The sequence below is a fragment of the Oncorhynchus mykiss genome, chromosome Y (assembly GCF_013265735.2).
Source record: "Oncorhynchus mykiss isolate Arlee chromosome Y, USDA_OmykA_1.1, whole genome shotgun sequence".
NCBI lineage: Eukaryota > Metazoa > Chordata > Actinopteri > Salmoniformes > Salmonidae > Oncorhynchus > Oncorhynchus mykiss.
The window spans coordinates 6927875-6944484 of NC_048593.1; the positions used below are offsets into that span (position 1 = coordinate 6927875).

Below are 16610 nucleotides of genomic sequence, written 5' to 3' on the forward strand. Positions count from 1 at the left end.
ACCGCCTGTGCTCTGGTAGTGCTCTGCAGCGCCATGCGGTCGGATGCCAAACAGTTGCCATACCAGGTGGTGATGGAACCAGTCAAGATGCTCTCGAAGGTGCAACTGTAGAACTTCTTGAGGATCTGAGGACCCATGCCAAATATTTTCAGTCTCCCAAAGGGGAATAGGCGTTGCCATGCCCTCTTCACGACTGTCTTTGCGTGTTTGGACCATGATAGACTGTTGGTGATGTGGACACCATGGAACTTGTAGCTCCTGACCTGCTCTACTACAGCCCCACTGATGTGGATGGGGGTGTGTTTGACCCTCCCTTTCCTGTAGTCCACGATCATCTCCTTTGTCTTGATAACGAAGAGGGAGAGGTTGTTGTTCTGGTACCACACTGCCAGGTATTTGACCTCCTCCATAGGCTGTCTCATCATTGTTGGTGATCAGGCCTACCACCGTTGTGTCGTTGGCAAACTTAGTGATCGTGTTGGAGTCGTGCTTGGCCGCAAGCACAGTTGTGGGTGAACAGTGAGTGCAGGAGGGGACTAAGTATGCACCACTGAGAGGCCCCAGGTGTTGAGGATCAGTGTTGCAGATAGGTTGTTGCCTATCCGTACCACCTGGGGGTGGCCAGTCAAGAAGTCCAGGATCCAGTTGCAGAGGCAGGTGCTTAGTCCCAGGGTCCTTAGCTTAGTGATGCGCTTTGAGTGTTGACCTATTTAAAGGTCTTAGTCACATCGGCTACAGAGAGCATGATCACACAGTCGTCTGGAACAGCTGGTGCGCTCATGCATGCTTCAGTGTTGCTTGCCTCAAAGGTTAGTGTCCCACTCCCTGAAAACGACAATTCTACTTTTTAGCGCAGTGCGGATGTCACCTGTAATCCATGGCTTCTGGTTGGGGTATGTATGTACGGTCACTGTGGGGATGACGCCATCGATGCACTTAGGAGAGCTTCCTCTGGATGAGCATTTTCTTCATTGCTTAAGGCCCTATACAGCTCGTTGAATGTGGTCTTAGTGCCAGCATCGGTTTGTGGTGGTAAATAGATAGCTACAAAAAAATATAGATGAAAACTCTTGGCAAATAGTGTGGTCTACAGCTTATCATGATGTCCTTTACGTCAGGCAAGCAAAACCTTGAGACTTCTTTGATATCAGATTTTGCTCACCAGCTGATATTGACAAAAAGACAGACCACCACCCATCGTCCTACCGGAAGTAGCTGTTCTGAAAACCCATCCAACTGTATATTATCCATGTCATTCAGCCACGACTCGGTTAAATATGAGATATTACAGTTTTTATAGTTCCATTGGTAGGATAGTTTCGAACGGAGCTTATCCAGTTAATCCAGACACTCTAATGTACTTGTCCTCTTGCTCAGTTGTGCACTGGGGCCTCCCACTCCTCTTTCTATTCTGGTTAGAGACAGTTTGCACTGTTCTGTGAAGGGAGTAGTACACAGCGTTGTACGAGATCTTCAGTTTCTTGGCAATTTATCGCATGGAATAGTCTTCATTTCTCAGAACAAGAATAGACTGACGAGTTTCAGAAGAAAGTACTTTGTTTCTGGCCATTTTGAGCCTGTAACCGAACCCACAAATGCTGATGCTCCAGATACTCAACTGGTCTACATAAGGCCAGTTGCATTGCTTCTTTAATCAGCACAACAGTTTATCTGTGCTAACATAATTGCAAAAGGGTTTTCTAATGATCAATTATCCTTTTAAAATTATAAACTTGGATTAGCTAACACAACGTGCCATTGGAACACAGGAGTGATGGTTGCTGATAATGGGCCTCTGGAAAAACTACTTAGGTGTACATTAAAAATCATCCATTTCCAGCAACAATAGTAATTTACGACATTAACAATGTCTACACTGTATTTCTGATCAATTTGATGTTATTTTAATGAACAAAACATTTGCTTTTCTTTCAAAAATAAGGACATTTCTAACTGACCCCAAACTTTTGAACGGTAGTGTACCTCCACACAAACTATCGTTGTATCATAATATCAATGCCCCCCTCCCCCCTTACTAACACCCTTGTTTTTCTAGCACTAACTCTCACACTTGTCTTTTGTTACTAGCACTGACTTTGCTAATAGCTACTTTAATGTAGCAAAATGCACTTACAGTACTGTGACTGTGATATGTGGTTGTCTCAAATAGTTACCGTATGATGAATTCAGTACCTGTAAGTTGGATAAGAGCTTCTGCTAAATGTAAAATGTCTAACTCTCTATATTGGCTGACCCTCATCAACTGCCTCACTTTTTGAGAGCCACTCTGAAGCATGTAATTTCTCAACTCTTTTTCCCCAATGCTACAAGGGGTTCATTCCCCTCAAGGAGGTTACCTTTGCTTGCCTCAGTGACAACATCAGGGAGCCCTTCTTGGCTGACATGTGTGCCAAATTTGGTGGAAATTTTCACCAGCACCAGGGGTGAGCTAAGGACATGGCCAAACACCTCTTTCATGTGCAACATTGTTCATGCTCAGCTGGGTATCAAAGGTATCAAATGGCTTCATGTATGTGTAGATTTGCTTTCAGTATTTAATTTAGTGAGTGTAGGGAAAAAAATATGCAATTAATACTGAATCTTAAAGGTGTTTTATGGAGACATTAAATATTATTGTACTCCATATCCATGCACCCCAGGCTCCTCTGCTTCCTCCCAGGGATGAAGAACACCCCTCGCTCTGGTACTCCATTCTCATGGGCTATATGTTGCCAGGTCAGTCTTGGGGGTGACCCTGTTGGGGTGACATTTTAGTCTTTGGAAGATTATTTAAAAATTATAATAGCATGAGGTCATGGCATACCAGCTAGAGTTGAGCAATTATCCACATGCTTGTTATTATAAAAAATGATTTATATATTCATTAGGATCGCAATAATCAATGTGGCAACTTTTATTATCTAAACCCTCTTTCTGTCATTGTGTTTCTGTCAGACATGTTGGATACAGCGCTGGGCTGTTGACCAGCAATGGCTACCCTCCCCAGGATGTGTTGCTATCTTGCGGTTGCTAGCTTATTTTTCCTAAGAGATAAACATTGGGTTGTTATTAAGTTACCTAAAAATGCATATGGTCCTTTTCTTAGCTGGATGTTTGTAGAATTTTGACCCATACAACATTTTTGTTCTTCTACTCTGACAATTAAGCCACAGATGAAAGGGACAACCTAGTTAGTTTTTGGTTTGTTTCTTTGATTCATCTCACCTTCTTACTTTCACCACTAAGGGTAGTCACTAGATTTCTGTAGGTCTTTACTCCCACAGTTGTGCTTGCAAGTAAACTTCTGCTCTGTTAGCTAGCAGTTTTCTGCTGAAGGCAGTTCTTTGTGGTGATAAAATGGGATGATGGACATCATTTTTTGGAGTCATTACTGAATTATTTAAAGTGTAAAACAAACATTAAAATGCTGTTAAGAGGTAAAGTAAAAATCTAAACCAGCCTGTGAAAAAATACCTGTATATAGTTATCTTTTACAGTTTACCACCCAGCCAATGTATTCTGTGCATATGACAAATAGACTTGACTTTGATTTTGTGAAACTTCAGCGACACTGTATGTTATCGGGTAAGTTCACTGGAGTACTCAACATGATCATGCCACGTGAATAGACCTATAAACGTGGCTTGAACACCAACCTGTGTTTCCCATCATATCCGTGGGGTGTGCCAAAGCCATGTATCTGTGACACGGCGTCAAAAACTCCCAAAAACTGTCCGTTTGCGGAAAAGTATGCTGGAATTTTCAACCCAGAAACGTGTCTTTTCATTCAGTAATATCAAATTGATACATACAGTACCAGTCAGAAGTTTGGACGAACCTACTCATTCAAGAGTTTTTCTTTATTTTTACTATTTTGTACACTGTAGAATATTAGTGAAGACAACAAAACTATTAAATGACACATATGGAATCATGTAGTAACCAAAAAAGTGTTAAACAAATCAAAATATATTTTAGATTGGAGAATCTTCAAAGTATCCACCCTTTACACACTCTTGGCATTCTCTGAACCACATTCATGAGGAATGCTTTTCCAACAGTCTTGAAGGAGTTTGATGTCTACACTACTTTTCTACAACGTAAAAAATAGTCAAAATAAAGGAAAACCATTGAATGAGTAGATGTGTCCAAACTTTTGACTGGTAATGTACTGCATATGCACTGTATTGTTTTGCTTTTGTGAAAGTGAAATATGGCCTTTATAACATTGATGTTGAAACTGACATTTGAATAATAAAACCTGAGCTGTACCAGCATACCTGGAGCATGACCCCTGAAGGACACATGATGGAGATAGCCAGGACCCAGATGATGACAATGATCAGCGTGGAGGTGGAGATGGTCAGCTTCTGCTTGAAGGGGTATATAATGCAGCGGAACCTGTCATAGGGAGAGGAGAGAATGGATTGTTCCTTAGTGAACATTTTCAACACACACACTTTTGTTTCACAAACACACAGCTTAATTCATGATTTCATCAGTTGAAAGAAACCTCACCTGTCCACAGCTATTGCCACCAGAGTAAAGACTGAAGCTGACACTGATATGCCTTGAACCATCCCACTCAGCTTACACACTAAACTTCCAAAAGGCCAGCCTGTCAAATAAGACAAAGACGTGATACAGTGCCTTGCGAAAGTATTCGCCCCCCTTGAACTTTGCGACCTTTTGCCACATTTCAGGCTTCAAACATAAAGATATAAAACTGTATTTTTTTGTGAAGAATCAACAACAAGTGGGACACAATCATGAAGTGGAACGACATTTATTGGATATTTCAAACTTTTTTAACAAATCAAAAACTGAAAAATTGCAAAATGATTCAGCCCCTTTACTTTCAGTGCAGCACACTCTCTCCAGAAGTTCAGTGAGGATCTCTGAATGATCCAATGTTGACCTAAATGACTAATGAGGATAAATACAATCCACCTGTGTGTAATCAAGTCTCCGTATAAATGCACCTGCACTGTGATAGTCTCAGAGGTCCGTTAAAAGCGCAGAGAGCATCATGAAGAACAAGGAACACACCGGGCAGGTCCGAGATACTGTTGTGAAGAAGTTTAAAGCCGGATTTGGATACAAAAATATTTCCCAAGCTTTAAACATCCCAAGGAGCACTGTGCAAGCGATAATATTGAAATGGAAGGAGTATCAGACCACTGCAAATCTACCAAGACCTGGCCGTCCCTCTAAACTTTCAGCTCATACAAGGAGAAGACTGATCAGAGATGCAGCCAAGAGGCCCATGATCACTCTGGATGAACTGCAGAGATCTACAGCCGAGGTGGGAGACTCTGTCCATAGGACAACAATCAGTTGTATATTGCACAAATCTGGCCTTTATGGAAGAGTGGCAAGAAGAAAGCCATTTCTTAAAGATATCCATAAAAAGTGTCATTTAAAGTTTGCCACAAGCCACCTGGGAGACACACCAAACATGTGGAAGAAGGTGCTCTGGTCAGATGAAACCAAAATTGAACTTTTTGGCAACAATGCAAAACGTTATGTTTGGCGTAAAAGCAACACAGCTGAACACACCATCCCCACTGTCAAACATGGTGGTGGCAGCATCATGGTTTGGGCCTGCTTTTCTTCAGCAGGGACAGGGAAGATGGATAAAATTGAAGGGAAGATGGATGGAGCCAAATACAGGACCATTCTGGAAGAAAACCTGATGGAGTCTGCAGAAGACCTGAGACTGGGACGGAGATTTGTCTTCCAACAAGACAATGATCCGAAACATAAAGCAAAATCTACAATGGAATGGTTCAAAAATAAACATATCCAGGTGTTAGAATGGCCAAGTCAAAGTCCAGACCTGAATCCAATCGAGAATCTGTGGAAAGAACTGAAAACTGCTGTTCACAAATACTCTCCATCCAACCTCACTGAGCTCGAGCTGTTTTGCAAGGAGGAATGGGGAAAAAATTCAGTCTCTCGATGTGCAAAACTGATAGAGACATACCCCAAGCGACTTACAGCTGTAATCGCAGCAAAAGGTGGTGCTACAAAGTATTAACTTAAGGGGGCTGAATCATTTTGCACGCCCAATTTTTCAGTTTTTGATTTGTTAAAAAAGTTTGAAATATCCAATAAATGTCGTTCCACTTCATGATTGTGTCCCACTTGTTGTTGATTCTTCACAAAAAAATACAGTTTTATATCTTTATGTTTGAAGCCTGAAATGTGGCAAAAGGTCGCAAAGTTCAAGGGGGCCGAATAATTTCGCAAGGCACTGTATGTAGAATATACAAGGAAAGAAAATATCTGGGACAAATAATGAGTCAGTAGTGGATCCTTAGCTTGAATATTTTTCTTAAGAAAAAGGTACACTCATAGAAAAAAAGGTGCTATCTAGAACCTTGAAGGATTCTTTGGCTGTCACGATCGGTGTAACGGCTGTTGGAAGGAGTGGAGGACCAAGGTGCAGCATGGTATGTGTTCATCTTTATTATTTGAACTGAACACTGATTAACAAAAAAACAATGAAGAGAACGAACAAAACCAAAACAGTGCTGTCTGGTGCAGAAAGACACAAAACAGAAAACTATCCACAAAACACATGTGGGAAAAGGCTACCCAAGTATGGTTCTCAATCAGAGACAACAATAGACAGCTGCCTCTGATTGAGAACCACACCCGGCCAAACATACAGAAATAGAAAACATAGAACACAAAAACTTAGAAAGCCCACCCCAACTCACGCCCTGACCAAACCAAAATAGAGACATAAAAAGGATCTCTAAGGTCAGGGCGTGGCAATCGGAGAACCCTTTGAATATCCCTTTTTGGTTTGAGTAGAACCCCTTTTGCGTTCTACATGGAACCCAAAACAGTTCTACCTGGAACCAAAAATGATTTCCTATGAGGCTAGCCGAAGAACCCTTTTGGAACCCTTTTTTCTAAGAGTGCAGATAACATGCAATTTCATAAGCATGAACAAAAATGTATAGGGACTGAGTGAGGGAATATGTGGAAAGACAAGTAGAGTGATTGGAAACTGTGTAATAGACATTGGGTCAAAGTAGATAGCACTAAGCACTCTAAGCTCATGACTGTGCCACTTACAGTAAGTTCTGTATAGAAGCAGCCACGGTTGACAGTCTTAGACTGATTTTGTCCATTAGACCTATCAGCTGTCAGAATATGACCATTACAGTAAACACAAACATTCAGGAAAACAACCCCAGTACCACCAACAACATAACAGAGGTAGCCGGGTGCTAACCAGGGGTTGGAACCAGTTCAGAGAGCAGACATGAAAACCGGAAAATAACAAACATTTTCAAGAAACAGAAACAGAACTGGGAATTAAATGGTCTATACTGTTCCAGAATCACTCTTTTTAAAGCATGGGAATCAGTTAATAACATTATTTTATGTTACACAAAAAACAACAAAGTCCTGTCACTCAGAAACTTCCTGCCAGCTGAAAATCTGTCCGTGGGTGTGTGTGTAGCCTACCTCCCCTCCCCCCTCTGAATATTTATTTTTTTATTAGAGAAGAATGGATTCACTTTTTCAATGCTAGTTAAAGATACTATTGTTTCACATTCGACTTATTAACTGCAAAAAGGTCATTTTAAATGTTGGTGCCGATCTGCACACAGAAGCTTGTTAGCTAGCTCTGGTCCAGCGTTAAGCCAATCAGAAGTTCAGAGAAATTCAAAGTTCCTTCACAGGAGCCGCTCCTCCCGAGATAAAATTCTGAAGGTATAAGTCAGATAATGCATGTTATAACATAATGCACTAGAACAAGGGTGCTAGCCTTGGCATGCAAGGGTATTTGCCTTAGCACGCCAAGGCTTTTTTTTTATTATTATTTATTTGTGTGACTTGCCAAGGTTTTTATTATCTCACTTATTTTCACCAGGTAATTTATTTTTATAGACTGGAGAAAATTTGTGAAATTGCATGCATTGGTTTCGAAATTGCATTGATATTCACCGCAATGTTGTAGTTATTACCAAGGTATGTCAACCTGATTAGCCAATGGGTTTTTGCAGGAGATTAATATTATTAGTTCAGCGCAAGATGACCCGCCTCGCCTCTCCCGCCAAATTCAAAACCAAGGCGGCACTGAAGATGAGAGATTCGTTTTCACTTGGCTATGAGCTAGCAAGCGTTCTTTTGTTATTTAAAATGGTTCAGGCCGCAAAATCTCATCAGCAAAGAAAAAACAAGGCAGATTTCCACTCATGTATTGCCTCTTGGACAACGGAATATGGATTCTCTGTTGTAAAACTGTTGTTTGTTGGACGTCAAGTCAAGTGCACAGTGTCGTTTTGAAACGAGACATGAGAAAAACTTCAAGGATGAGGCGAGCAAGGCTGAATGAATCAAGATGGCCGTGTCCAGGTATGAAAAGCAAAGAAGTGTGTTTAAAAAATCTACATGCAGTCAAAAATCAAGCAACAGAGGGGAGCTACAAAAGTTGTGCAGTGCACTGCTAAACATGGAAAACCATTTACTGAAGGGAAATATATCAAGGAGTCTTTCCTCAGTAGTTCACAGGCTTTATTTGATGGATTGCCTAACAAAGACACAATCATCTCAAAGATAGAATTCATGCCTGTGTCTGCCAGAACTGTTGAAAGGCGCATTACTGAGATGGTTGAAAATATAAAGGAACAGCTAACTGTAGCGTTAAAGTGTGGCTCTTGATGAGAGTGTTGATGTGAATGACATTCCACATCTGTCAGTTGTTGCAAGATACTGTGACTCAGAGCAGGTACGCGACAAGCTCCTTTGTCTAAAACCCATGCATGGTACTACTAAAGGGGAAGATGTAGCAAAAGCCTTCACCGATCATTTAAAGGAGAGAGGTGTCGATATTAAAAACATATTCTCTATTACAACTGACCGTGCCCCCGCTATGGTGGGGAAACATAAAGGATTCGCAATGCTGATAGAAGATAAGATTGGCCACCCCTGTGGTTAATTTTCACTGTATCATTCACCAAGAGAATATGTTACAATATTTCAAATTCCGATTTAGGTACTGTGATGGCTACTGTAGTTAAAACCGTGAGTTTCTTTGTTGCTCGCTTATCTTTGACACAGACAGTTTGACACTGCTGGAAGAGATGGAACAAATCCTCAAAGGCTTGCCTCTTCACTGCAGTTTCAGGTGGTTAAGTGGAGGGAAGGTTCTGGAACGGTTCGTGAAGTGTTTGGATACGATTAAATCTTTTTGTCAGAAAAGGGCCAAAACTACCCAAAGCTTAAGGATGAGGATTGGCTTGTAAAATTGATGTTTCTCACTGATATAACAGGTCACCTCACTGAGCTCAACCTGCGCCTGCAGGGTGCAGGCTAAACAGTGCTGGATCTGTTCAATGCATGGAAGGTATTGTTTGCCAAGATAGAAGTTTACTTGCGGGATGTCCAAAGTGGAACTTTCGGGCTCTTCAAGCAACTCAAAGGGCTGTCAATTCCACACACTGTCAGTGCTGACGTTATCGGAGTGTACATGGGGGAGCTGAGATCCCTGAAAGATTTCAAGACTTCACGTAACATGGCCCAATGTTTTCCTTTTTGATAAAGTCAGACAACTTTGAGGAGAGTGACTTGGATCTGTCTGTGTTTCAGTCGAGGACTCTGAAAGGCAGCTGATCGAGCTCAAGGCATCCTCCCTTTGGTCATCAAAATTGACTGAGCTGTGCAAAGTACCGGAAGGGACTGAGAGAGATCAGGGGGCCTCCATTATCCACTGTTGGAAGAGCATGCCAGTGAAATTTGACAGTCTGAAGAATGTTATATTTGCAATGCTTTCAGCATTTGGATCCACGTATCTATGTGAACAGATCTTTTCACACATGAAGTCAACCCTGAGCCCTTCACGCCGCCGGCTGACAACGGACCACTCAGAGGCCTTTGCGCAGCTCAAAGTCTCCAAATATAGCATAGATATTACGCAGCTCAGATATGGAAAGCAGGGACAAGGATCACACTAAATTGGTAAGATGTGAATTTCAACACCAAATGATATAACCTTGTAATGTTCACGCAAGAAAATTTCAGCAAGTACTAATGTAAACGTGTGTGTATATGTGTTGCAGGGGATTTGGAATAAGACGGGGGAGATGGAAGATGGAGTAGGCTACAATTTTCAGCAACAGATATGGAGATGATAATGGAATGGAAATAAGATGTTTTTTTTTTTACATCCAGTTATGTTCAGGGCTGTTGGTAGGCTTAACAGTCATCTTAGTTGTTTATTTTTATTGAACCTTGTATTTTATAATCACATGTATTATTTGACCTTTGTAGTTATGTAGCCTATTTTGTAATGGGACTGTTCCACAGAAACACATGAAAGAGGAGCAATTTATACACATTATTATTATTCTTATTATTTTAAACAAAGATGCATAAATCATATTTCCAAGTGTTCCAACAAAATGTTCACATATAAACAATTGAAATGTCTGATAAATGCAATTGAAAACAGTAGAAGACACTTGAATCGAAATCTGGATTCTATCCAGATAAAACACATCCAAGGAATATTATCCATAAATCAAAACCATAAAACTACCATTTAGAAACATAATATACATAAAGCCACTCCTATCAAGTCACAATAAGACCGAATTCAAATTAATACATCAAAATTAAAATGACCATAGCATTAAAACTGCTGACCACAACTGCATGTCAGACAAATACACATATAACGCAATGAAATAAGAGGCATGACATCAAAGGAATGACTTACAATCATCAAGGACGCTTGCCAAACAATATCGACCAAACAATGGCGAAAATCAGGAAGTACAATACAAAGATCTATAGATGCGTTTGAAAAGGAGCGAAGACGGCGCCGGATTCAACAACTTGGACATCGCCTTGGTGCGGCATTGCTCATCTGATGCAGGTAGTCCTTTAGTGGAGCTGGGTTGTGCTAATGGACAGCACCTCCGTTTAGCGAGCTATGGAATGCATCCGTGTGTCCGCAATTAGACATAAAACAAAACACAATTAGTTATAATACACATAGAAAATCATAACTGGCATGCATATCGTTAGAAATGGTAGGATAAATTGTGAAATGGCACTCCACACAAAAAAGGTTGCCGGCCCCTGCACTAGGAGTACCCTAGCTCTATGGGTGGTAAATCATTTCATCTGATTAATTTGATTCAATGCAATTTCCTCTTTGAGGACTGCAACTGTAGAAATTTATTTATGCCTATTAATATGCCATTGTCAACTTCCTGTCTATGGTTATTTTGCTCACTGTCAATTGCTCGCTGTCCAGTAAATTAGTATTATGATTAATGCAGTCAGTCTACCGATTCAAAATTGGCCTACAAATGCTCCTTTGCATTATGACAGCTAACTCTCCCATAGTAACCATGCCATTCCAAACACAAAAACAAAAAAACAGCTAAATATAGTGTCCAGTGGTATATAAGAGGACAACGCTCTTCTTTTGGTCTTAAAATCGCTTACCGTATTATAATATAGATTATCAATTTATTTTCCTGTGTCTATTCTCTTCCTTAGTTGTCTGTCAATGTTGTACAATGTTATAGCTATAACAAATGCTTAAGAATTAATGATTTGCCATTTACAGTACAATGGTTGATATCCAACCGTTGGATCAAGAAGTGATTGTAGGGCTATGCACTGCAAATGAGTGTAAACTAAACCATAATGGTGCCATGCATCTGACTTGACTGTTGGTGATTGAATGTGTTTAAAAAAATATATAAATACATTGTTTTTATTTATTTATTTGCTAGGGACAGATACAATGATTCAATGTTTTAATTGTATATATCCCAAACATATTAGGCTATTATTATCTACTTATATATTATCTATACTGCCTAAAACTTTTATAAACCATCTAATAATAAAAAGGTAGTCATAAAAGTTTTAGTTAAAAGACCATCTTTTTTTATAGCTCCTGAACAGTTATTCTGATTCCCATGTAAAATAGCCTTTTGAGTGACTATTTTTGGGGGATAGAAACGCTCACAATTTGAGAAAATGTACTTATTCTCTCATGGCTGACTACCAGAAGGTTAGAAAAGACAGGCTAAGTGGGCAGAGTAATAATGTGCTGTATTAATGAGCTCACCTTTATTGACAGCTCTTTGAAACTCCTATGTTAAGAAACTTGGATGCAGTGAGCCGTGTTGCAAAAAAATGATCTCAAGAAAATTTGGTGATGTACAAAACAACTCAAACAACATTTACATTTAATAAATTATGTAAATTATTTATATATCTCCCATTTGTCTCTTGTGTCACAGCAACACCGATTGATGTGTTGAAATGACAACTGGTAGAGTTTTTAACGACCCTTCCCCACCTTTTGTCCCATGCTGGCTGAAGACCTAGCTAGACAGTAACTAGCTAACATCAGATACAGATGAAAGGGGAGACATTTAAGTATTTTTGCCATGGATGGATAGTGTCAACTTTTAATTATATTTGCTGACACCCTACAGTCAATTTTTGGCACCAGTAGAGTAGCTATCTAGTTATATAACTCACGCCCCTCCACAAACACACCTTCTCCAATGTTGGTGACTAGGCGGTACTTATTCAAATGAGGTAAGAGAATATCATGTTACCATTGGTGTATTCAAATGAGCGAGTTAGGGCGATGTCACCCTAGCCCCTTAATAATCCTGCGTCCTGAATTCAAGTGTTTGACATGGGGGAATGGACCAGTAACGTTATGATCAAACTTAATTAATGTATAAGCAACAGTCATTTTTCTTTTAGTCATCATACTTTGATCTGGTTTCATCCAAATATCAAATTCCATGAAAACATGATTTTGACTGTTCATGACTTTTAAGCAAACTTTTAACATCTTTACACTACCAGGGAACAGAGGAATAAAAGTGGCCAGCCCAAATGTGAGGATGACACGCTTCTTTTGAGCCTAAAATGACGAAAATCGACACAGGAGCAGACTATCTCACAGCTTCCATTTTTTTGCATATTAAAATATAGATGTCATTGGACAATGTGTCCAGGGATTCAAGCCAAGCCTCCTGTTCCACCCTCTCTTCCTCTCTCCCCACGTGCAAAATTTCAGTCTCATCTCGCGCCCTACACTTGTCTGTAAATAACTAGGTAGCTTGTCCGCTCCATTGCAAGCTGCTCTATCTGCACTGATTGGTGAAGTATTTTAATGAGCTAAATGTAAAAAAAACACTGTAGATTTTAAAGGTTAAAAAGGGAACAGAAAGGAGCAATATAAACCGGTTCTTTGGTTTTTTTCCGAACCGGTTCAGAAGTTTATTTAACTACTCGGAAAAGTGGAACGGAATGAAAAAAACAGCGGTTCTGTTCAGAATGAAGAAATGTGAAAATTATCTAGGTTCAACCCCGTTTGCTAATCCCCGGACAGCTGCAGACGGTTTGATCAAACAAGGGCTGACTCGGTTTGAGTACTGGCCATCACAATCAGATAGGGTCCCGCAGGGAGTGCCCTGGTTAAACTGCTCTGAAACGGCCAGTGGCTCCCCCCATTGACTGACCCTGGGTAGGGGCCTTGGTTTCCCCAGTCGGGGTCTCCCCCAACAAAGCCATGGACACCCAGCACATCCTTGGGGGCCCCTGGAGCTTTCCCCCTATCCCGCTCGGATATCAGGTGCATGGATCCAGTGTGCGGTTCCAACTAAAGTAAATTGCTGATATTTATATGCTTGTGTCTATCCCAATACAGACTTGTTCAAGGTCGATTGGGGGTCACTGGTGAACCGGGTCTTACCAACTTTCTCTCCCAAAGCGGACCTGTTGGTTCCCATCGCCTGGATTTGCCAATAGGGAGGAGCTCAGGGAACTGGCAGTGTGGTGCCAGGACAATAACCTCTCCCTCAATGTGAGCAAGACAAAGGAGCTGATCGTAGACTACAGGAAAAGGCTGGCTAAACAGGCCCCCATTAACATCAACAGGGCTGTAGTGGAGCGGGTTGAGAGCTGGAGAGATCACCAATGATCTACCATAGTCAAAACACACCAAGACAGTCGTGAAGAGGGCACGACAAAACCTTTTCCCCCTCAGGAGGCTGAAAAGATTTGGCATGGGTCCCCAATTCCTCAAAAAGTTGTACAGCGGCACCATCGAGAGCATCCTGACTGGTTGCATCACCGCCTGGTATGGCAACTGCTCGGCGTCTGACCGTAAGGCGCTACAGAGGGTAGTGTGTACGGCCCAGTACATCACTGGGGCCAAGCTTCCTGCAATCCAGGACCTATATAAGAGGCGGTGTCAGAGGAAAGCCCATAAAATTGTCAGAGACTCCAGTCACATAAGTCATAGACTGCTTTCTCTGCTACCGCATGGCAAGCGGTACCGGAGCGCCAAGTCTAGGACCAAAAGGCTACTTAACAGCTTCTACCCCCAAGCCATAAGACTGCTGAACAATTACTCAAATGGCCACTGGACTATTACATTTACACCCCTCCATTTGTTTTGTACACTACTGCTACTCGCTGTTTATTATCTATGCATAATCACCTCACCCCTACCTACATGTACAAATTTATTCGGGGCATGTGACAAATAAAGTTTGATTTGATTGTGCCAGACTGGCTCTCCCCCTTTCTCTGTCTGGCCACTAGCCTCCGCGTAAAAACAAAATGGTGAAAACACCTTGCTGCCCCAGGTTCCTCCTGGGGCTACGCCTGTCTGAGGGTTGCTTTGCCATCAATCGGAACCCCCGGATTTTCACAGTTGGGCCAGTAGCAGGCCGCCTCCGTGTGGCCTTCGTCCTCCTAAGTGTAGACCAGGACGACTCAGTGGTAAAGAGGGGGAGTCTCGGTTCTCTCCCTTCTCCCCTGTGCACTCCTCCTTTCCCTTCCCGTCTCGGAGGGAGGCACCCACCTGACTCTGCGTCCCGGCTCCCCGCATCTCACCGCATCTCACCATTTTGCCTGGGTTGTGCCCAACTGGCTCTCCCCGTCTCCCCATTACGCACGGCCTCACGGCCACGTCCGAAGGTGATTGGGGGTCGCTGGTGAACCACCTCTCTCTCCCAACACAGACCTGTTGGTTCCCATAGCCTTGGTTGCGCCCTGACTGACTCTCTCCCTCGTTATGCACGGCATCAAGGCTGCGTCCGAAGAGGATTGGGGGTTGCTGGTGAACCGGGTATTCTCACTTGTTTCCCTGTTGTACTCTGCTAAGCACTGCCTAATTCAAACCTCTGCTGTTGGCAGTGTAGTGCAGTGCAGTGTGGCTCACTCCCACCGCCTCTCTATCCCTTGGCTCGGGGAGCTCGTGGTCAGGAGAGGGCTTTGGCTCTGATTCTGCGCCCTGGCTCCCCATATCCCCCCATTTTTTTACCAGGTGTCCCATAAGGACAGAGAGAGCTAGTGCGTCCACATCCTTACCAACCACTGCCTGTTGATTGCCTGCTCAGGTGCCCTCCACAGCTGTGGGCAATCCTGCAATTGTGTAGGGTTAAGGTTGAGCCAAAGTTTGGACATGAAGCTATGGTTAGTGTTGTGGTTGAGGGGTAGTGTCAGGGTTCGGAGGCCTTTGAGTACTAACCTGTTATGATGTTGTCCACCAGGGTAGTGGGCATACAGAATATGCCAACCAACAAATCACTAATAGCCAGATTGAGTATGAAGAGGTTGGTGACTGTCCTCATATTCTTGCTCCGCAGCACGATGAAACACACCACACCATTCCCCACCATACAGACCAGGAAGATGAGTAGGTAGGACACAATGAAGACTACCGCCACCGAGGGCTCGTGGAGGTACAAGTCCACATAGGTGATATTCTGTTGGGTGTAGTGGTAGGGTGGGTTTTGGAGGTATTGGGGGTCCCTTGAGGAGTTGAAGTAAAAGCTGTTCCAGTCTTCTGAGCTGTTGGAGCAGTTGGGATCCAGAGTCTGCGTCATGGTGGAATCTGAGGAGGGATTGAGGGGGTGAGGGAAAGAGAGAGAAAGAGAAAATGGGAGGGAGAGTATGACGGTGAGATGGTGGTTTTAGATTGTGGGTTTCTTTGTGCTGTACAGATAGTGAAATGATTCGTCACGTTGGACACCTTGTGAATATACTGTAGTGGTTGACAAAAGAAAGGTTCTGGTAGAGATGATGTGCAACAGTCTGGCTATTTTCAGATTACATTTTTTTTCTCTGTCAAAAGCCATCTTTCTATTGTTGAACCTTGAAGGCACTTATCATTGACATACAGTACACCATACGTGATAAATATTATATTGTGTGTACTGTAGGTCTCTATGGATGTGTGTGTGTGGCAGTAAGTGGAGGGAGGCGTAAACAGGGCTGTAGTGGAGGGTAAACGCAAGTAAATACCGTTTATGAACATTTTTTATTTTGCTCAAGCGTTTACCCACCTTTTGCGGGAAAATGTATAGGGAGCGTTACTTCTTTAAACAATCCTGAATGGCTATCAGCATTCACCCACCTATTATTTTACCACTACATCACTGGGTGTAACCATTTCAACCTTTGAAGTCATTCAGATTTAAATTACCAGAACCGTGTGCTGAGACTATGTTAAAAACATCCTATTTACAAAATCATCCAATCAAGAATGCCCATACTCAGAAAGGTTAAAGCCTTCACAATCTACAGGTAAT

At 42.1% G+C, this 16610-nt stretch overlaps 1 protein-coding gene across 1 annotated transcript in view; it reads right to left on the bottom strand.

Moving 5' to 3' along the window:
* The window catches only part of LOC110509308 (neuropeptide FF receptor 2-like), a 31339-nt gene extending 15434 nt beyond the window's left edge, over positions 1-15905 (bottom strand). The window contains exons 1-3 of the mRNA XM_021590235.2: positions 15548-15905; positions 4519-4618; positions 4281-4401 (exon numbers count right to left, since the gene is read on the bottom strand). Of these exons, the coding sequence (XP_021445910.2) occupies positions 4281-4401; positions 4519-4618; positions 15548-15905 (579 nt within the window). The remainder of the gene's footprint in view (positions 1-4280; positions 4402-4518; positions 4619-15547) is intronic.
* Positions 15906-16610: the final 705 nt, after the last annotated feature.